This window comes from Myotis yumanensis, unplaced genomic scaffold (assembly GCF_028538775.1).
Source record: "Myotis yumanensis isolate MYYU_CA2020_CCGP unplaced genomic scaffold, mMyoYum1.0.hap1 SCAF_5, whole genome shotgun sequence".
Taxonomy (NCBI): Eukaryota; Metazoa; Chordata; class Mammalia; order Chiroptera; family Vespertilionidae; genus Myotis; species Myotis yumanensis.
The window spans coordinates 97,206,448-97,229,518 of NW_027223756.1; the positions used below are offsets into that span (position 1 = coordinate 97,206,448).

The 23,071-nt window shown below is 49.1% G+C and overlaps 1 protein-coding gene across 2 annotated transcripts in view; it reads right to left on the reverse strand.

Annotated features, from left to right (window-relative positions):
• The window catches only part of EBF2 (EBF transcription factor 2), a 195,708-nt gene extending 176,608 nt beyond the window's left edge, over positions 1–19,100 (reverse strand). For both annotated transcript variants that reach the window (XM_070416619.1, XM_070416618.1), the window contains exons 1-6: positions 18,600–19,100; positions 15,761–15,917; positions 14,726–14,789; positions 14,373–14,428; positions 13,824–13,897; positions 7,844–7,912 (exon numbers count right to left, since the gene is read on the reverse strand). In XM_070416619.1, coding sequence (XP_070272720.1) covers positions 7,844–7,912; positions 13,824–13,897; positions 14,373–14,428; positions 14,726–14,789; positions 15,761–15,917; positions 18,600–18,730 — 551 coding nt within the window. In that variant the 5' untranslated portion in view covers positions 18,731–19,100. The remainder of the gene's footprint in view (positions 1–7,843; positions 7,913–13,823; positions 13,898–14,372; positions 14,429–14,725; positions 14,790–15,760; positions 15,918–18,599) is intronic.
• Positions 19,101–23,071: the final 3,971 nt, after the last annotated feature.

Genomic DNA, 23,071 nt, shown 5'->3' on the forward strand with positions numbered 1-23,071 from the left:
CCTTCCTCTCTCTGAAATCAATTTTAAAAAGAAAATATATAAAAAATTAATATTGAGTGACTAAATAGATTCATTCTGCCTTCCAACCCTAAATATCTGTTCTTGGAATTATTTTATACCTACCTACCACTGGGGAGTATGATGCCAAGCAGTTGTCAAAAACAAGTAGTTATAGCCCTAGCTAGTTGCTAAGTGGTTAGAGCATCAGCCCTTGGACTGAAGGGTAGCAAGTTCTATTCCAGTCAAGGGCACATAACTTGGTTGTAGGCTCGATCCTTGGTCAGGGCTCATGCATGAAACAACCAATCTATGTGTCTCCCTACATCAATGTTTCTCTCTCTGTGTCTCTTCCCCTCCATTCCACTCTTTCTAAAAATCATCTAAAAATCATTGGGGGAAAAATATCCTTGGGTGAGGATTAACAAAAATGACAACAAAAAACAAAACAAGTACTTACAGAAAAGGTCCTATATGAACTGGCAAAGGACTCAGTTATCCAAACTCTTTGATGCTTGGTCATCTGAGATTAACCTACCAACTTATATTTTCTGAGTGCCTGTAATACCCAAGCCACTGAACAGACACTGGGGGAGATACAGAATAATAATTGCTGTTAATTGCTATGATTTTTTGAAAGCACCTATTCCATCATGCACTATGTGGGCACCTTACATACATTAAAGTATTGCTATAACAACTCAACATTATCACATAGCTAATAAATATTAGAGTCCACTTAAATGACCTGTGGTATCAAACATTCAAGAATTACAATATAGTTGGGAATGTGATTCAAGTCCAAATGGGTAAAAACAAACAAACAAACAAAACTAATACCCATACATCCTACTCAGAGCAAGCACATGTGACATGTATCAACTGAAAAGACTTTGGCTACAAAAATTTATATCTTGCCCTGGCCAGATGACTCAGTTCATTGGAGCATCATCCCATACACCAAAAGGTTGTGGGTTTGATTCCTGGTCAGGGCACATACCTAGGTTGTGGGTTCGATCCCTGATCAGGACGTGTATGAGAGCCAACCAATTGATGTTTCTCTCTCACATTGATGTTTCTCTCTCTTGCTCTCTTCCTCTCTCTCTAAAAATCAATTTTAAAAAAATATCCTCGTGTGAAGATTTAAAAAAAACACACACTAATGTTTTTAAAAAATGGATATCTTTGAGAGGGTAAAATCAGAACTAGGTCTTTAAAAAGGAGTATGAGATATACTGGTAGAGAGTTTGGGGTGGGTATTCCAGGTAGAAATGGTGTGTACAGAGAGAGAGAAGACGGAATATTCAAGGTCTGTTTGATGGAACAAATATTTTGATTCTATTTGGATTCACAGAGAACTAGAGAACTGAAACCTGTCTGATCCACTTACCTAGTCTTCAGAACACTTCTCAAAGTTTGTAAAAACATATTTCTTTGTATGATTTTCTAAGTTGTCAACTCCATAGGAATAGGAACCATGCCTGTTCTATTCCCTGGTTGTCTGGGAATAGTTCAGAAATATTTGCTTAATAACTGAACAACAGAAAAAAATTTCTACATCAATGAATGATGGTGTGAACCAATGTATAGATGACTGAGTTGGTTTGTTTCAAATCCAAAAGCTCTGTGCGTTTAGGAAGATGGGTCAGTCAAGTAGAGAAACTATAATTCTTAAAAACTAACCCAACCACAGAAGTGAACATCATAACTTCTCAGCACCACCTCTTTAATCAGAAAAAGGAGAGTCCTTTTCTCAAAGGAGTTCCAGCTTGTTTTGACCACTCGGCTCAGGCTGTCACCCAGTGAAGTACTTCAACCCAAAGGGACACTTTTTTCTTCACCAGCAAGTAGAAGAGTCCTTTCTCCTATACCTGTGTCTCCTTGAAATGACTAAGAAACTACCAAAGGTTTTACCAGAAAACAAAGGAAGAAGAATATGAAAGAATGATGCATTCACTTTGGATAGATAATCTGTGTTTTCAGTGAGAAAATCTAAACCTTCCCTATGGGAATGGAATTTTCACTAAAAAAAAAATTGCCCGGGGCCAGGCTTTTGTAGACTCTTCACAGCACTGGGCTCCCCTCCACTGGAGATGGGGAGTCTGGGCAGATGAGGCACATATTAATAGATCCTGTAAATTATTGATGAGCAAGGATGATGAATTAGCATGCCTGACACCCAAACATGGGCCCCCAGCTAGAATCAGAGAATTCAGAGCTGGAAAGTAATGTTAAGATCACCCATTAATCCAAAGCACTTCATTTGTAGACAGGGAATCGGAGGGCTCATGAGCCAGCTCGAGACCTCTGCAGCATTAGGAACAAGTTAGTGAATGATCTGGGGCCAGGGCAGGTGTCCTGATACTAGTCCAGGGCCATTTCTATTACACCGTGATGTCTCTCTGTCACACTGGGAACTGATACTTCAACTGTCACACAGTTGAATGTGGTTTGTACAGTCTCAGAGTAAATGACACTCTGGGGACAAATGGCACCCACCACTTCCCAGAGAACAGACTCCTCTCTCATGTTCCTATCAGGAGTTCTTCCAGACCATGCTCACCAGGTCTTTCCCTTCTTCAACAACTCTACATTCTGGAGAGCTTTTTCTTCTTCTCCACAACTGCCACACATTGGCTACACTCCAATTTCACCACTGAAACTGGCTATGTGACTTTGGCCAAATTACCTAACTCCTTGAGACGTATTTTTTTCCTCTGTAAAATTGAGAATTTTCGCAACCATTGAAGATTAATTAAGATTATCTAATACAAATTTCTTATCACAATGCCCAGCATACAATAAGTGCCAATTAAAATGTTAGGTAAATGTTGAGTACTGGTCTTATCCATCCTTCTCAGAGATAGAATTCTTTGTTCAGGAGATGTCATTACTAATATATCTGACTTGTCTATTTCCGGGGAAAGGGAATGAATAGGAATGAAAACCAGCCTCAGTGGCCTAGGATGGCAGGGATCTGCTGGGCTTTATGGACACAAACCTCACCAAGAGCTCGGTACTATCCAGATTCTGCTTCAATGCTGAAAGAGACAGGGGGTTTACAAGCAGAATCTATGCCACAAATCAAGAATAGATTACTGTAGATTTCATTTGATAAAATTAACAAAAAGAAAAACTCCAGCGTTCAGGATTAATGTATGGATAGTCAGTCAGGGCTTTACTCCTCACAGTTATCTTCCAGAATTTCCCATCCCACAAATAACTCTTCCTGGGGTTAAGTGATGCACGGGAGAAAGGAATGGCCCAAAGGAAAGAGGACTCAAGCACATAGGACAAGGTAGTTGGTGAGGCAGAGGAATGCAGGAAGATGATGAGCTAGATGGCAGGGGAAGGTACACAAGAAGCCTGGACCAGAGGGGAAAGCATCAGGTGAAGATGCCTACCAACATGACGGCAGGAGAAAACATCATCTAAAAGAAGAGTCATACCAATTAGGACGGCAACTATAAAAACACAACAACAATCTAAAAACAAGAAAATAGCAAGTAATGTGGAGCTGTAGAGGAATTAGAGCCTGCACTGTTGGTGAGAATATAAAATGGTGTAGCCACAATGGAAAGAGTATGGCAGTGGCAGTTCCTCAGACCACCATAGGATCCAACAATTCCACTTCTGGGCATATACAAAAAAAATTGAAAGCAGAGAGATATTTGTGTACCCATGCACATAGTAGCATTATTCACAATGGCCAAATTCTGACCCATGCAACAACATGGAGGAACCTTAGAGGATATGATGCTAAGTGAAATAAGCATGTCACAAGAGGACAAATACCACATGGCTCCATTTATATGAGGTATTTAGAGGAGTCAAATTCACAGAGGCCGAAAGTAGAATGGTGGTTGCCAGGGGCTGGGAAGAAGGGGGAATGAGGAGTTGTGGTTTAATGGTGACAGTTTCAGTTTTGCAAGATGGAAAGAGTAGAGATAAATGGATGAATGGTGGTGATTGCACCACAATGTGAATATACTTAATAGCTCTGAACTGAACACTTGGTTAAGATGGCCAATTTTACGTTGTGTGTATTTTACCACAATTAATTTTTTAAAAAGAGGAAGATAATATCAGGAAAACCCCTCATGGGCAACTAAACACCGAACATTTCTGAGTAAACCTTTTGAATGAGAGTTATCCTGTTGTTTATTTGGCTTCTTGAAAAAGAAAATGAACAAAAACACATCAGTACTTAAAATGGCCCCCCTTGGGAACAGAGCTTAGAAATATAGAAGACCCATGTCCCAAGGCAAAAGACTGGGATATGTAGCATGTGAGAAATAGGTTGGAACTACCCTTTTAATAGAAAATATCCTACCACTGTGCACATGGGCAGGGGTAGCCTTCAAAGATTCAAAAAGAAATACTGCCCTGCCTGCCTATCTGACTTTTAATGGGGCTTCAAGTGTAGAAGCCATAAGGACTTTTTCCTGCCTCACATCAATGAGACTGTCCCTACAGTCCTCTTCCCAGGGACCACCAGGTTATCCTGAGCCCCAGAGAGTCTGTAGATATGCAGAAGCTTCCAGAGAGAGAAGAGGGTTTGAGCTAGTACAACCCATGAAAAACAAGGTTGAATTAGAGCTTCCCTCTGAAACCACAAAATGTAAATCAGTGCGAGCCTTTTTTTAAATTTACCACACACAGGTCTTTATGGGTAAGATTTAGGTGGATGACCACAGTAAGGATTCTGTTTTCATTGTTGTTTTTTGCTTTGTTCTGTTCTGTTTTGTTGGGTTTTCCCCAGATAGGGACTTTTGGAATTTTACACTAAAAGTTAATAAGGCCCCCCCCCCCCTTTATGCACACACACATTTACGTAGAAGAAAGACTTTGTTTGAGGCTATGATTCACAGCAAGTGCTGCTGGCCTGGCTTTTGGGAGAGGGGTGTGGCTGCCCAAGAATTCACAAAAGCATGCTGAACAGACAACTGAAAGTAAAAATTAAATTTATGTTTCTAGAGAGATAAGTCAGGGAGTAATTTAGTGCAGAAAAAGAATTCCCAGTCTGGGGCTAAGTCTTCGGAAAGGGAGGACTAAGTCTCTATGGGGGCATCCTATTGTAAAATCGAATAATATTCAATTAAGGGGCCACAAGGTAGCAAAAGCTATTTTTTTTTTATATTTCAAGCATCCTGTTAGAAACTGATTATCTGCTCAGGATGTGGTCACATGGGCTAAGTGCAAGGTCAAGCTGTTTTCTGGCTGAGCTGGAAGTCTATCATGTCAGTGGGTAACATGACATATCATGTCTCACCAGGATCAAAAACTCTGGTCCGTCATTGATGAGATCAAGGGCATTTCTGGGATGAAATTCTTCTTTCCCATTCTGGTACATGTCTTTGATTAATAAAAATGGATTTACAACTAAATTAGCACTTGCTAACTGCAGGTTGGCAAGCAAAATTTTGCAAAACCCTGGATTCACCAAGGGAAAAAATAAAGAGGTCTTGGGTGATGAAAAGTTGGGGAACCACTCTTGAGCCTCCTCATCCCCTCCCCCAAACAGGCACAATTCTGGGGAATAAACAAAGTTCCCTGGGGCCAGAGTGGAGCGTGCCTGTTGTGTGAGAAAACTCAGGGAGAGACAGTGTAAATTAACTGCATCTGGCCAGACTGAGCCAGGAGGGGGAGGAGATAATTAGTTGGCATTGTAGGAACAAGGGCAAAGAAGAGAGTCCTATATTTACCCAGAGAAAATCCAGAATAGACTACTTTGCACCCGTTTGGTGTTCATGGGTGATCTCGACATCTCCAAGTCAGCAGGCATTGAACCCAGGGGCCAGCTGCACAACTCAACCAAACCTCTGATGACACCCATCCCACCTTCAACAAATGGAAACCTGGCTGCATCCACTTATGCTTCCACAAATGAAGGGAAGAAGGCTAAGGCACACCGAAAAGACATTCAACAGCAATAAAACAAGACTCTGGTGAAGGAAAAACCTCTTCCAACAAAAAACCTACAATGAGCAAAACAAATAAATGCATCTGTTTATAATAAAATGCTTTCTCTAAAAACCTGATACTGATCAATTTACAGTACGCTTTGGTATGTTATGTGTAGACGTGAAACATTTTGGAAGTAACACATATTTCAAGTGATGCAGAGACTTCACTAGGTTGTTTTATTGTGCATGGGACAGTAAAAATAAGTGCCACAGTCACATAAAGCTCCATAATATAGCAGCCAAGATACAGTTTCCACCTCCTCAGAAGAATTTAAGGCATTCTAGCACCAACAACAAAGGCACTAAATATGAAAATATTTTCTCCCATAGATGCAAAAAGACTACATTTTTTGTATCTGTAACATGTGTATTGCATAGGCAGAAAACAGCATATTCAGCTTTATCTGTGGGTATAACTCTATGTAGTTTCTTGCAGGAAGAGCTGCTGCTAAGCTCAGAGTCGTTAGGATGTGTGCTCACGAGTTGCAAGATGCAGGTGAGCATTTACAGGTTTGCCAATATTCCTAAAGCTGATTTAAGGGTGTTTATTGCAAGAAAACATGTAACAATGATGAGGTTAGAGTGCCTTCCTAAAAGGACAGCAAACATTCGTGAAAAAGACTACATGAAGATTAAAAAGCTCAGGGTACACACTGGAAAGACTGGATCTGTGTCTAGGCTGCTCTTATATCCTTCAAACTCCCCCAGAGGATCCCAAGGCTATCCTGGGAAGCTGGGAATGGACGTCCCATGCAATCAGCACACCCAACTCTCATAAGTTAGGACAGAGAGGGCTGGGAAAAGGTGCTTGTGGCAGTGAGAGGAGGTAAGGACAACTGTTTCTTTAGTGCCAGCTCTGCTCCAACCAGCTGTGCAAACATGGGCAAGTAGGCAGTACCCTCCAACTCTTCTCCCACTGTACCATTAAAGAACAGAAGTGCTGAGTGCTTTGTCCAAGGTCAGAAGCTAGGACAGAATCAGAATTCTAGCCCCCTCGTTCCTAAGACTATGCTATACTTTTCACGAAGAAACCAAGCTGGGTTTCTGGGAAGAATGCCAGAGGTTCCATTCTCCCAGCTGAGGATTCACTGGAATATTGGAATAACAACTTTGGAGACTGTGGTCTCTCCAATCCATTTCAGGACCTGGCTAGAAACATGAAAACCCAAAGAAAGAAGCAACAGGGAATTATTCCGTTTTTTAATGAAAGAGAAAAAATTAGGGGTGGGAATATGGGATTTCTTAAAAATTACATGATTGCTGGAAGTTAATTTGGTATTTCTTCATTGGTTTATAAGTTCTGTTTCCAATCACAAAAACAGACAGCTGAGGATGCCTAACTCACATTTCAATGAATTAGCATCTTGTCCCAAAGAATCTTATCCACTCTGAATATAACACAGGACCCAGAATGCAATCCTCTGTCGTAGAAAGGAATCTCCCTCAATGCAATAGAGAGCTTGTCATAATCCCCTAAGCCATAATCTAAACTGGAAGTCATCAAGCCCAACAGCAATCACTGAGAACCACACAGGGGTTACCACTTAATTCGGGATACACTGCCTCTTTCAGCAAACTGACTGAGGTCCTGCCCTGCCAGGTAGGAAAGATGGCATCTCCTACCATCCACGCCCTCCCTAGTAGGCTGAAGCAAATGCACCTGGAAAAGAATCCCGTAGTGGATTTAGAGACCTAAGTTCAAAAGGGAAGGTTCTGACTTCTTCCAAGAAAGGCCAACCAAAACAAGAAAATGCATGTTGAACTAGCATTATGCCTTGAAGGTAACATAAAACCAACCTTACGACAAAGCCCAAGTGATCAGTACTCAGAGTTGAGATTCATAAAGGAAATGATTTTTTTAAATCACTTTTTCCCCCTACCTGTCGATGATGACAGGGTCTGAAGGAGTCTCATTTCGGTTTCCACAACTTTTCTTTTCACAGCATCGACTGTAGATTGGGAAGGAACCAAAAAAGTAAAAGAAATTTGTTAAAATCAAGAAAAAACAATAAGCATACAATGTAGGAACGTTCACAAAAATTAGCATGTCCTGGGTAGCCTCTTCACTATCTGCTGCTTGAGAGCAGAATTTATGGCCATGTTTAAAAACAATAATGAACTTGAAGCCCAGAGATACTCATTTAAATTCTCACTCTGTGACTTATAAACCAGGTAATTCTTAGCAAATCACAATTTTCCCAAGAATCATATTTGTAATCTGAACCATGGACAGCTGGATTTTAAAATCTATAAGGTTATTTCCATCTCAGTGTTGAATGATTTTAATGACTATATATTTTAGATCTTTGTGCCTTAACAAATATTTAGAGAAAGAAGGGAAAGGAAAATGTATAAAATAGCTGCCTGGATTTTTACTAATCTTATTTACATAACATCTTTCTCCAGAAAACTCAGTGTACTTTATAAACATTTATGCCTTCATCCATTTTCATCATTTTCTAAATATGAAGGAGGAAGAGCAGAACTATGGCATGTATTTTAAAATAGGAAGAAAATGAGGCAGGGAGCTGTAAAGTTATAGCTCCAATCCTTTTCACCAAGTCATGGAACAGAAATGGGACTGGATGTACAGTTCCCATCTTGAAAACACTCCCTCCCAAAACTTGTACCTGCTGGATGATGCTGGAGAATGCACGAGACAAAGAAGAGGTCTTAGAACAAGTGCAATAGGTAGGAAGTACTCAGAAGGTCCTTTGACTTTGCAGAAGTAAAACACTCCAATCAAAGGGCCATGTGTGGGAGAGCTAGAGGAATGTAAAAAGGGCAAAGGCAGCTTGGTGGTGGAGAAGCAATGGGACACCACCTCCTTGAGTTGCCCTAGTGCTGCTTGTCAGGACCACAGACTTCTGAATACCTCTCAGCTCACTCAAGCACATGGCCAGCACTGACTATCACCCTGACAGGGCTTATATGAAAAGCATTATCATCCGCACTGGTTGGAGACTATGCCTAATAAGCCTTAGCAATAATAAAATTACATGTAAGTGCGGTCCTTCCCCTGATAGTTCCTCTGTAGCTTAAGGTTGGCGTGGCCCAATAGAAAAAATGTTAACGTGGGAATCAGAGCTCTGGTGCCTAACCCAACTACTCCGTCCCAAACCAGCTGTGTGAATTTAGTCTAATCTCTTTAACCCCTCTGGGTTTTGCCTCCCTATATATAAAATTAAAATGTTGGGCTAGATTATCTCCAGAGTTCCTTCTAGTATAAGTCCAGGAGGCTATGGGATTCCCTGAGCACCCTTCAAAAGTGATGACAGGCTAAGGAAAAGAGGGAAGCCATGTGGCAGCAGGAACTCAAAGGCCTAGCACAGCCCAGGGATAAATTTAGTTTCTGGTTCTCTGCAGTGCTTTCACCATCTCGGATCCTCCACAGAATTACAAACAAACAAACAAAGAACTACTTTACAACTTTTTAAATCCATCTCTCTCATGCAGGAGCATGTGGATTATTTAGTGAATAATTTTACCATTCTCAAAAAGTAGAATATACTTGAAAGATGTTTAAAAAAAAAAAAAAAAAAAAAAACTTTCACCAAATGGGTACAATGAGGTTTTAAGAAATTTAATCAAATTAGTAAGAAGTAAAAGAGAAAGTGTCTCAACTTTCTTAGATACCAGAGCTTGCCCCTGGGACTTTCTGAAACAATATTTTGCCTTTGAAATTATGTTAAAATTTCAGTCCATCCCAAGATTAACACCAATAAAAATGCTGACCAGCTGCTCTCCCCACTCCCAGAGCTTGTGTCTTTCTTCCCAACTCCTGCCCCCACCCATTTCTGTCTCCCACCTCTCCTTTTTCAGTGGCTTCTGTCAATGGAATACCTTTGTAGTTCAGGCAAACCTTTTTCCTTAGCAACATAATTTCAAAAGCCCCAACCATGCTAGTTACCTAAAGCCTTCTACCTAGACTCCCCTTTGACATCTCTGGCATGTCAACCTAACCCAAATGTGTGTTTGATGCCGTGCACAATTTAATTCCAAGAGCGCACACTGCTAGAACGTGCCAATCTGTTTAGTTTGAGAAGGAATGATTTCGAGGAGGCTGAGTAAGTTTGCAAAATTGCTCAGCTGAATTCAGCTGCTTTCCATGGGGAGTTTCTCGGAGGAAAAGAAAACAGATAAAAATGTAAGCCTGGTGCCAGTGTAATACAATGTGGGGATTCGGCTCAGGGAAAGAAATGATATTTAAAGAAAATGCAGAGAGATTTCAGGACCCAATCTTCTCTTTTTCAGCAGTCACATATTTAAGTATAATCTCTAATGTTAATAGCACAGAAAAGATGTAGAAGGCAGTTACTTGGCTGTTGCACTATAAAAATAAAGGTATAAAAATAATAGGAGTGGACTGTATTTGCCCCATTAGAGCCCTTCTTAAAATTTCTCTGGGTTAGCCAAAGCTAATTTTCTTTTTCTTTCTTTTTTTAAAGAAAAATTCTCATCAAGATGTCCTAGTTATTCTTCATTTGGCTGCTTAAATGACATTCAGTCGTCACACCAGAATATTAAGATGAGCAAAGGGGCGTGGAGAGTGGAAGACATTCATGAACCACATTCCCCAAACAATCATTCTGGGTCCAGGTGTGTGGATAGTTGAGAGAAGGAACTGGGTCCCTAAATTGTGCAGATAACAAACTTCAAGTTCAGTTTCTTTAGCTAAAAAAGGCTTTTAGGGTTATTTCCCAGCAAGCAAGTCTCTAAGTCTGAAGTTCTTGTTCAATGAACAAGACTTTAAAAAAAAAAAAAAAAAAAAAAAAGGAAGAGAAGGGGGGGAAATTGAACAAAGAGAAGAGGAAACTGAACTTGGCCCTAGGTTAAGACTGTGGTCCTAACTACCACGGAGAGGCTCGGAAGTGCCCATTTATCCTAATGAATAAAAATGAAAGCTCTTTCTCTATTGGCTTGGTTTGGTTTATTTTAATCTGGTGATTATTTGGAGAACCTTCTACCTGAAATACTCGCAATTCGTTAACAGGCCTCTTTCATCCTCCCTATCTTTTCATGGAATCTTGAGAGGGAAAGAGAGAAGAAAAAAAAAGTTGGGGAAATGAGAAAATTTTTCCCAATCCTGAAACTTCCCTGGATTTTTCAGGAAGAGAGAAAGAAAAGGGAGAGGGGGGGCTGGAGCAGAAAAGGCCCAGCCATGGACACAGGGTGTCCAGTCAGCAAACTCCTGCTCAAGACAAGTGGATATGCCCTTTCCCCTCCAAAATCGTTTTTAAAATTCAACCCTCAACTTTCAAAAATCTGTCTCTAATTTCAAACTCAAATAAGCGCACAGCATGGTGGCTTTTGTTTTGTTTTCTTCTCCCCAACTCCTCCCTGCGATTGCATAACAAAAGTGTCTAAATTCACACCATCTGGCCGATAAAGACACTGGCCCCACTGCCCGGCTGGCCCATCTGATTAGGGCCCTGTCTAGCCTGCGCCTTGTGGCGAAAAGTCACAGCTGTGGGGTTTGCTCGCACTCAATACAACTCTGTTATTAGCCAGCTGTAGGCCTTGAGACGACTTCTGTTCAAATTATAATATCTTTTAACCCTCTGAGCATTTGAGGGCAGGGGTGGCTGGCAGCGACATAACAACTAGATTTCTCTTTGCTAATAATTGTCAAAATGAACTAAAGCAGGGAAGAAGGGAGCAGAAGCAATTGGAGAAGGGAGAAAAAGGTTTTCTTAACGATATCAATATTGTTTCCTTCCTCAAAGCTAAACGCTAATTTATGAGCTTTTTTGACTAAAGATTACAGAACATGAAACCATGCAGGGAAATTCCCAGGTAAACCCCAAAACATTCACCCACAAATGAAACCGGGTGCCCTAACCATTGCGAACAGGGCATCTGATTCATCCCTCAGCTACTGACTGCTATAACGGGCTCTTAAAATGTGGGAGAAGAGACTTTTTCTCCCTAACTGCAGAATCAGTCAGCTCAGACTGACACATTGCATCCAACATTTGTCACTACCCGGTTCATCCACACACACACACACACACACACACACACACACACACAGTACCCATCCAATGGATCATTTATTTACCCATTAATTAATATTTGTTTTAAATTCTAGTTTGGAAAGAAAATAGCAGAGCATCTCTTCCCAGGTCTCAAATACAGAGAAGTTACAGTACATTAAATTTTTATATTGTGTTACTAATGCAGACTAAACTAGAGGCTTTAAAAATTGATGCTGCTACTTAAACAGCATAAAATGAGGAGGATTTGATTGGGCTTAAAAATAAAAATGTCAGCTTTAAATACCACTGGATGGGGCGTGCAAGTATTCTTTAAAATGAGAGGTATAATTCATCAGACAATGGGCCAATTTGGGGCTTTCTTTTCTTTTAAGAAGATAATCTCTCCAAACAAAGACATTTAAAAGTATAGAGAGAAATTAAAAAGCATCCGTCAATTAGCCACCTGAATCAGTGTTCTGACTATTTAGTCTAGTTATTACATGCAAGCTCGTCTTGCAATTGTATTTTCTTTCTAAATGGATCTATGAAGGGGCCCTGGGATGGTGAAGTGGATATCTGCTTACTCCAACGCCCAGTGCCTCACCCAGCTTCTCAGGCAAGGAAGCCAGGACCCCTCAGCTCTGGCAGAGCTCAACTTTGCATTTGGCAAAGTTTGTTTTTCTAATACTTGGTCAAAACCAAAACAAACATGTCAAATTGTTATGTTTCTTCCTGACTGGGTTGTGAGGGAGACAGCACTGCCAGAAGCTGACCATAAAACAGTCCCGGGCTACATCAGCCACGGCCTCCAATTACCCCAAACTGGCACGTCTGGAGTTGGAAGACATTTACAGAAGCAATCTCGAAGCGAGGAAGAATTGAGGCTTTCTCTCCGATCAGAAATTTTGGAGGAAGAAAAACGTGTGTGTAACAAAGATTTACATTTTTATAGCAAAATCGCCACCTCTACCAAGAGTTTCCTTTTTATAGAAAACTCTCCTTTACTAAGGGATCCCCAACACCTGAAAAAACTAGGAACTCAATAAACATTTGTTAAAAGAATAAGTGTGTGAATGAATTTCTTCTAATTGTTTTATTTTCTTCTAGTCACGCAGAAGAAAGACTCAAATGGACTGGATCCGTCTCTGCAAGAAGATGGGGAAAGGTGCAGAAATTCCAGCACACAGCTCAGCCGTGAGAACTTCCTCTCACCACTTAGCCAGGAGAAGCCAGCTGCTGCTCCAAACCCAGCTCTCCTGGATGCGGTCCTCTCCCACCCCTCCCAGCACTGGTGGTGAACTCCTCTGATCTTTCTCCCCATGGTTCCTCCTCACCTAAGAAACTCCTCCAACATGAGAAATCGTCGGTGAAGCGACATTCCTGGAGGAAGGAAACGCTTTGGCATCATATACATGTGCCTCAAGTGGGGTTCCCCGGAAATGAGCCACTGGACTCTCTGGTGGTCCTTGCCCAGACTGTGGGTCTCCAGTGCTTTGATCTTGAATGCCACACGTGACCCCTACTTGGAAATCTACCCCGAGCTTGCCAGCCCAGTGGGAATGAGCCTGGTGTACGGAAGTCCCCATTCCAAACTTGGCGGGGGCTGCCCATGCCCCCCTGAGCTGCCGGGACTGCTGGACAACAGAAACTGTCCGAGGCGGAGAAAACTCCCCAGACGCCTGGGGACGGAATCCTGCGAGGCTCTGGGTGTCCTTTCCGAGATGCTCTAGGAATCTGGCCTTTAGTAATGGAGACGTTCTAGTGGCTCAGCCTCCCTCCCTGCCACCATCCCTCCTGCAAATCCTTGTGGGGGCGTCCCTGAGCGCAGAGGCGGCTCCCCTGCCCAGCGTGCGACAAAGCCTGTGGGGAAAGCAGCTCTTACCTGCACATGACTTCGTGTGTCAGAAGAACTCGGCACATTTCCGGATTCTTATTTTGTCCCTCGTACGCTATGGGCTGCGAAGGAGGCAAGGGCAAGAAGGGAAGTGTGAGGGGAGTGAGGAAACAAGGAAAAGGGGACTTGAGAGCAAGCACAGAATCCGTCTTCCTCTCTCTCTGCCCACCACTTCATTAGGTGTGCCCACTGGAAGCACAGGCCCCAAGCTGTGGCCTGACTAACTCAAGCGAAATATAGACAGGTTTGCCCCGCGAGAACATATTTCTTGCAAAAGGCAATGTTTGGGGAACCAAATGTCCCAATAATTGCTTTCTCCCTTCACCATTTTTCTCACTTCCCCACCCAGAAAGAAACAGAACAATTGAGGAGAGAGGGGAAAAATTTTTTTCATAGTGAACAAGATGCGAGTTGATGTTCAAGGGCATGTGAAGTCTGACCCAGAAATTCGTGGAGGGTGGGGGCAGGGCAGGTAAAGGTGGGAGGAGGTCAGAGGGGGGCCCTGCAGAGGAGGAGCCCAGTGGACTACGGGCTCACCTGCTTAGTGACCGAGTCAATGAGCCTGACGTACAGGTCCTGCTCCGTGCGGACACCTGTGGGGAGGCGATGGGCACAAGGTAAGGGCCCCGGAAGCTTCTCCTGCAAACCCCCCAACTGGCCCCGCTGTAGGGCCAGGCCCAGGAAGCTGCCCAGGGCTGCCGCAGGCTGAAAGGTCCTGGGGGGACCACCCCCACCCCCACCCTCCCCGCCCCCCAGGGCCCTGACTGAGCCTCCCCAAACCCTGCTCTCCCTGGACCTGAGACTGCCTGCAAGCTACCTGGACAAAGGTCAACGGCTTTCCTTGAAAGGGGCCTGTGTGGCACCTAGACAAGGGGGGGGGGGGTGCTCACCGTTGCTGTAGAGGAGCTGTAACTTGTAGTGGGTGCCATTGTTGGTCTTCTCATTGCCTTGTTCCTAAAAAGACAGGCGGTGTTGGAATCCCTGGCTTTGGAGCCCCCAGATGAAGGAAAGAGGAGAGAGCACTTCCTTACACCGCCTCCCCCTGCCTTTCACCCCCTCCACCACACCACTCCGCCCCAGCCCAGGGTCAAAGGGCAGGAGCTTCTGCTGAAGGACCACCACCAAAACTTGCCAAGGCCCCGCCACTTGACCCTCTCCAAGCCTCTGTCTCTCTCCCTTAAAAATATCCTCAGGAGTGTGACCCCTCTGAGGCCCAAAAAAGGGGCACCGCACCAACGCTGCCTTTACCAGCCCCCACCCAACCCGCCCAGGTGTCCGTCCGGAGGAAGTTGCAAGTTCTCTTAGCAGAAAGGTGAAGGGGCCTGTCATATGCAAGCGCTACCTTGTCCCTACCCCACAGGACCAGCGCCTCTGGCCCCGAGCTGCAGGGATGGGCCCAGGGGCAAGAGGGACCTCTGGGCGCCTGCTCGCCTGATCGAAGCTCACATAGTGCAGCTGAGGAGACGGCGGCTCAGAGGGCAAAAGACGTTCTTTTCCTCTCGCCTCGCTTCCTCTGAGATCAAAGGCCTGGGCGGGGAGCGGTGCGCGGGGAGCGAGAGTGGGAGCCGTGTCTGCGAGGAGGGCCGCGCTCTGGTTCCCCCTGGTACCCGCCCGCTCCGCGGGAGCAGCAGGTGGAACAGAACTGACACACCCGGAGCGGGCAGCAGGGCCCGGGCGCCTTTGAACTACCCTCTCGCGGGAGGGCGCTCGCTGCGGTCTGTGCAGCACCAGGTTCGGCTCAGCACCCGGAGCCGCCAGCCCGCAGCAGGCGGCGCACCGGCGGGGCGGGAGGCGTGGGGAAGCCGACGGATGGAGAGGCTGCGAGTGAGGAGCCTGATCTGTCATCCCTGGTGATGTGACAGATGGAATCCTCGTGCTTTGCAAGGAGGCGGCGACCCGCCGGAGGGGCAGGGGCCTGCGCCTACCTTGTCGTTCTCCACGAAGTCCACGAAGGCCGTGCGCTCGATCTCCACCGGCTGCCCCTGCCTGTCGTAGAGCGCCAGCACGAAGTGGAAGAAGTTGGACTTGCGCAGGTTGGAGGGCGGCTGCTTCTCGAAGTGCGCGCGGGACAGGGCGACTCCGCTGCGGGAGGAACACGGGGCGACGGGCGCGGGAGGAGAGAAGGACACCAGGTTACCCACGCGCCACGCCACCCCGCCGCGGCCCAGGGGCCGGTCCCAGGTCAAGAGCTCTGGACCCTCCGACCTTCCTTCCCACCGGCTTAAGAGGAGGAGACCAGACTCTAGAGGAGTCGCAGGGGCCGGGGCCGGCGGCAGGGCCGGCGCTGCCTTTGCAGCTCCGCGCGCTGAGCCCGGCCGACGGCTCACTGTCCGGCCCAAGTGGAGCCCCCAGGAGCCCAGCGGCAGGCCGAGGCCGGGCGGGCCCCCAGGCGGGCCCAGCTCTTGTCCTGTGGGGCCGCCCTCACCTATTTATCCGATGACCGTGGCCGCTGAATGGGTCAAAAGTCGGAGCTGGGCCTAGGGTTTGGGAAATATGCGCCTCCTTATTTGAAGACGTGACCCTTTTCCTTTATCTTTTCTTGAGTTACCTGTCCGAGTGCTACTGCCCATAACCCTCCACACACTCACACACACACACACTCACACACACACACTCACACACACACACTCACACACACACACTCACACACACTCACACACACACTCACACACACACTCACACACACACACTCACTCACACACACACTCACACACACACTCACACACACACACTCACACACACACACACTCACTCACACACACACACTCACTCACACACACACACACACACTCACTCTCACACACACTCACACACACCTACACACACTCACTCACACACACACACACACACACACTCACTCACACACACACACACCCCTACACACACACACACACACACACACACACACACACTCACTCACACACGCCAGCGCTCTCGGAAAGGCTGCGTGAGAACCCTCTGTGCCGCAGGTAGCCCAGAGCCCAAGCCTGCGTCCTACAGGGAGAGGCCTCGCCTCCTGTTTCCCTCGCTCTTCCGAAAAGCTGCCCGGCACCAGGGCAGGGTGGGATCCCCGAAGCCAGCCCTAAGGATCGACCTGATACCGGGGACCCGCCTCCCAAACTGCTAAGCTTGGAGAAGCCAACACGTTAGGACGAGGCCGGCAAAGTCCTCGCTGGGGGCCCAGGGAAGCCTCGTTCCAGCCGCGTCTGCGAGCGGCGCCGGCCAAACGCGCTGACCACGAAACCCTTTCTGGAGGACCCGCGAGGCTCCCTGGAGGGCACCGAGTGTGTGCACACACCTCCCTGCCGACCTGTCCCGGCCCAGAACCTACTGGCCGCCAGATAACATTTGTCAGGAGGCGGGCCACGCGCGCAGATGGCTGCCCCGGCCCCGCGGCGCTGGCTCTGTGGGTCTCACGCCCCCGGGCGCGAGCACTTTCCCCTCTTTGAAGGGGCACCATTTCGCTGGGATGCCCCGCTCCAGCTGCCTGTTCCCATTGCAGCCAGTATTTGATCCGAGCAAAGGATGGAGGTGGGTGACGTCTTTAAGGAGGTAAGGTCACCCGCCGCGGACGGCTCTGTGGAGCTGCCTGCTTCCCCCGGCCTGCAGCCCCCGAGCCCAGACGGCGGCGGAGAGCGGCTGCGGGGGCCGCGGGCGTGGACGCGAGGGAGGGGGTGCGGGTGTTGCTTCCTCTCTTCCAAGGACAGCAACTGGTTCGCTCCACCCGGGACACCTGGAGACGTGGCCTGCTAAGAAAGGAGGGATTTCTAGGCAACGCGTCGGGACTTAGAGAGGGCGACCAGGAGAGTGGACAGGGCGGCTGGAGTCGTGGGAAGAAGTTCGTGGGCTCCGTGGGGTAAGGTGTCTTTCTCTTGCAGGCAAGGACGTGGGGACCACAGATGCCAGCTCAGCAGTGACGACGAGGAGCGGAACCAGAATGTCTTCTCGGGGTGGCACCGGGGTGGCACTCGGGAGCAGGCGTTTACCGGCTCAGCACGCAGACGCTTAGAAACCCTCAACTCCTGGGACCAGCAAAAGTGGAGGTTGGCGATGCCTGGCGTTTGCGTCCAGCTCCTCTCCTCGCCTCTCTTCTTCGGCAGTTTCTTCTACTGCAACTCCTTCATCTTTTTCTCTCTGATTTCTTCTTTCCCCTCACTCCGCCTCGATACCTCTGGCCCACCGTTCTAGCTCTGCGCCCGGACCCTCCAGCCAGCCCCCTCCCGGAGCTCCGAGCCGCTTCGCCTTCCCAGGAAACTGATCCGGTCTGTCCGGCTCCTCTCGCCGCCGCCGCCATCTGCCCGCTAGGCTCCCAGCCTCCAGGAATCGCGGGCAAGAAGCGGCAGAAGAGGCGCTCGCCAGCGGCTTTGCGGAACCGGCATCGCGGGGAAGCCGGCTCTCCCGCGGCCGTCACCGCCGGCTCCGGTCCCCGAGCTCCACTCCGGACCAGCCCCTCCTCGCGGGGCCAAGGAGTGAGCTGCGAGGCGTAGGATGCTACTTTGTTATTTTTCCTCCCAAAGAGCGGTCTGTGGGGAAGGAGTGGGGCAGAAACTCCAGCATTAGCTGCGGGGTAAGTGTTCCCCAGGCTGCAGCGACCTGCATGCCCGAGGGCGAGCCCCAGCGCGCGGGGCCAGGGCGACCGATGCGGGGGAGAGAGAACGAGACAGAGCGAGCGAGCGGGAGGAGGGGGACGGAGAAATACAGAGACGGTGGGAGAGCAAACGAGCTAGGGACTTTGAGAGCATAATTGTGCGACCGTCTAGTTACCTCTGCGCCGCGACATTGGCGTCCACCACGCCGACATTCCGGACCCAGGACCTGACCGAATCCATCTCGGCGCTCAGTGATTTCTCTTTCAGAGCTGGCCCTCTTCCTAAAGTATCTTGAATCCCAAACATTTAAAAAGTATGATCTGTCTCTTTAAAAATAAGAGTTACCACGCTGTCCTTACTGTTCCCAACGTTGCCACCAAACCGTTTCCTCCAAAGCAATCCAAAAAAAGGGACGAAGTACTGAAGTTTGAGTCTCTCTTGAAAAAAAAAAAAAAAAAAGATAACCCGTCGTTTGCTTCACGCGTGAGGTGCGGATTGGTGCAGTTAAAGTTTGGGTTTTATCCTCCGCAAGTTCAGATCTGCCGCCTCGGGTCCTCGGTCCTAGGTCGCTCGCATCCTTCCCGCGGCAGCGCTGCCTGCAGAAAGTGATCACAATTTAGAGGCATCACCTGTTCTGGGAGAAACAGGAGGAGATTGATGACTGCCTAATCTCTCCCTTTCCTCCTGGTCCCCCACCCTCCCGGCTCCCCCCACCGCTGCAATTTAGAAAAAAAAATTCCCAACAGGATCAGTTGTAAAAAGAAGGGGAAGACCCGGAGCGGAGAGGAGGCGGTGGCAGCGAGCACCTCGGAGCCGGGCTGCCGCCGCGCACGGGCCCCATGAATGGGTTACTACGGCCCGGGCCGCGGGAGGCGGAGCCGCGGCCCGATAAGGAGCCTCATTTGCATGGACGCTCGGGATTGGCCAGCGCTGGGCAGGCCGGGCGACGTCCTCCGGCGGCGCGCGCCACGCTCGGAGGTGAAAGGGGACGGAAGCTGTGGACACTGCGTCCTTGGTGTGCGTGCGCCGTGGGGAGGTGGCCTGCGACGCGCCCACTCGGTCTGGGTGCGGGAGCGGGAGCCTCCGGGGTGCTGCCTCCAGATGCAGGTTTTTGTGTCCTGCCGGAAGGCATACGCATTCCCGGGGCTAGGATCTGTGGGCGTGTGTGTGAGGAAGCGGAGAGTGTGACCACATGTACTTAGGTTTTGTGCACACGTTCCCCAGAGCAACCCAGTTCCCTGAACGGCTCTCCCAAGTCTCCTGGAGTTACGTGGTGACACTCAGATTTTGTGTGCGGTTTACAAGTTGAGAGAGAACGGTGTGTGAATGAAAGCGTGGGGAGGAGGGGGGAGTGGAGGAGTACGAACAAGGCTCAAGTGCTATTCAAATAAATAGTGTCGGGGAAAATGGTCACGGAGCTAAGGAAAATACCCCCGTGCGGGCGAAAGGTTGCCGACAGATCGTTGCAGGCTTGGTGCAAGAGCTGCCTGGCGTCCTCCCGACGCTCCCTCCGCCTCCCCACCCAGTTCCCGAAGCCCAGGGAGGCAGCAGAGGGGCTGCCAGGAGGCAGCAGAGGAGTCGCGGAAACTTTGCCCACGGCGCGCGGTCGCCGAGGTGCTGGCCGTGGGCTGGTGGCCGGGAGGCGGCGGCAGCTCCGCCAACAGCTGAAACCTTAGACGGCTTTTTAACTGCACCGGGCAGCTCGCGGTGCCTGTTAAAAATCCTCCTGGCCGGGTGTTATTTGCTTGCTTCCGCTTTTGTATTCTGATCTGTGCATAGATCTGCTGCTGAAATCTAGAACACTAGCGCGAAAACAGATTTGAAGACAATGAATGCAAATCTGTGCTCAAAGACCATCTGCCGTGGAGGAGACAAATCAGCTGTTCCTCCGTGCGAGCGGCTGCGCCCAGCCTCCCGGCCGCTCTACGCAGAGGGCTCTGCTAAGCCGGGGCTGCGTTCAGGGCTCTTCCCCCACTCGGGACTGCAACTTGAGCGTGAATTGACTTCGGACCAGATCCCTTAGGTGTAGGTGAGCGCTCACAAATGAACTGCGAGAGTTTGCCGCTAGAGGACACAACTCGTTTGCAACTCGTTTGCCTGAAGAAGCTCGCACTTTTGGAAATGCCGCTCTCCTGAGAAAGGGACCGGCCCGCGACGGCACTCCAGCCCAGGGCAGCCGGCGACCCCAGGCTTCGCCCGGGATTGCGCTCAGGAAGCGCAAGTCTCTCCTGCGGAGATTTACTTGAAAACAAGGGGTTGGAAGGGGTGCGCGGACCCCATCTGTACAAACTCTAGGACGAACGATTGGGGTGATTTCATTTAAGGGGGCGAGAATGTGAAACCCCCGCCTTTAGATAGTGCTGACCGTGACACCCCCACCCTAGGGCCCTGGCTTGGTCCTCCTTGTTAGGTAGCAAGGGCAGGGGAACAATAAAGGGCGACTGGGCACCAAAATAGGTATCACAACTGCTGCACAAGCCGAGTGAGATGGCAGTTGAGCAAAGAGAGGAGGAGGACGGGAGCGAAATTTGTAGGGATGAAACTAACTACCCTTTTTCTTTTTTTTTTTTTTTTTTCCGCTTAAAGTATTACAAAGGGTATTACATAAGTGTCCTTTTTTCCCCCCCGCCCTTGACAAACCCCTACCCTCCCTTACCCCCCAGTCTAACTACCCTTTTTCAATTGGGCAATTCTCTGTTATATGCAGGTTTTATGGATATTGTCGGTCCCTACAAAAACTCAGCACCGAGTCTTTTACCCTGAATCGCTCTATTTATAAACCTCCGTGAAGCTCAAGTAACCACCCACCCCATCCTCGTCCGTGGACTGCGCTCTGTAGAGGTAATGCCTCGGATTCCTGGCGGAAAGTGTGGAACAGCCCGTGGGCCCCTCAAAATGTGTTGAAGAGCCCCGCAATTTTTTTCCTCTCTTGACCAAGACAGGAACCGAGCGCAACCCTAGGGGCCGCGGGGCAGCAGTGGGTCCGGGTCTGGTCCGAACCGTCTGCCCTTCAGGCCCGGGTTGGCTGGGGTTAAAGGGCACTGCCAGGGCTGAGCGCGCCGGCTCTTCTCGCCCACAGCAGCTGCCACCCGAATATGCCCCCCAGGGCGTGAATGAATTGGTCCTTTCTCAGGGCTCCCTGCTGCCCTCCCCAAACTAGACGGCCGCGCTCGGAGGACGCCCCCACCCGCACGTCCCAAAGACAAGTTCAGGGGCAAAGGGCCACGCGGGAAGGTCGTTTTGGAAAACCAGGGCCCCGGAATATGGACCTGGGTAGGGGGGAGCCGCACCGCGCCCGCTGTGCTAGAGGCGGCCGCGCAGGGCTCTGGGAGCGAGCAGCGGCCGCTCTGCTGGGAGCCCCGTCGGCTTCGAGCCGTGGCGCCCAAGTTCGCTCTTGGTGGAGACCAAGTTCCCGGCTGGCGCGGGGAGGAGGGCGGAGGGGACGGGGAGCCCGGGGGGGGGGGCGGGGGGAGGGGGGCAGCCTGGGGCCCAGCACGGCGGCGCTGCGGCCTTCGGGGAGCCGGGAGCAATTCTGCCAACCCAGTTGGTTTAATTAGGTTTGTGTGGGGTTTGGGGAGGGGTGGGCAGGAGTCGGCCACCCGCGAGGAAGAGGCGTAGGTTGGTGACGGAGGGAGCGGCGGCGGCAGGCCCCGAGGGCCGCTCCCATCTCTATCGCCTCCGGCTACCCCTGAACAAACCTTTCGGAACGCGCCGCACAAAACCCGTCCTGAGCCTCCCGGGGGTCGGGCGGGCGCAGCTGCGCCCCCAGGAAGCCCGGCCGCCCCGCTCCTGGGGGTGCCGAGGAGCGCGCCACCGCCGCCCGGCCCTCGCTTCGCTCCCCCGCTTGCAGGGGTCCAGAAAAATCCTAGATGAACTTATTAAAATTCTTCACGCCAAGCTATTTGCACAAAACCGGGGTGGGTTGGCGGCACTCGTCTTTACCCCGACCCCTCCTTTGTTCACTCTGTATGTTTCCCATCTGCACCTCCGTGTCCACTCCCCTCCCGGCTGGTTTTAGGGCCCCTTTCCCCAATCTCGTTAGGTCTAGTCTCCTGGGCGCCTCGTCTCTCCTCTAGGTCAGAGGTTCCGAAATCTTTCTTAGAAAATTGCTCTCGGAGCCTCTTTCCCGTCCAGCAGGGCCCTGGGGTGAAATCAGGTGTGAGAACCCCCGACCCCTGACAGTCTGGCCTTCACCCCACCCCCAGACACACGCACTGCGGCGCCAGGGTCTCTGCGTCCCGAGGACCCAGCCTGGCGAGTGCCCAGGGAATTCGACCCTCGGGGACAGCAGTCTGGGTTTTGTAAATTAAATACGTGGCAGGTCTCCGCGAGTCCCTCTTCAGACGTGAATTTTCCAATTTGTTTGTTTTAGTTGGAACCTTTGCTGTTTATTCGTCCGAGTAGAAATACATAAATTTGGTCGCCATCTCAGAATCCTGCCGAATATTTATGTTCACAGTTTCTCGTGAAATAATTTCTTAAATAGCCAGCCCCACTAACACCCGCTCCAAATGTCAACTTCGGCATTTTTCTTGTGAAACTGGACGTGTGCGCTCCACCACTGCGTGCCCGAGAGGAGGGGAGAACTACCCCACCCCCGAGTGCATGGCAAACACATCCGGGAGACTCCCTACCCACACTGAAGAG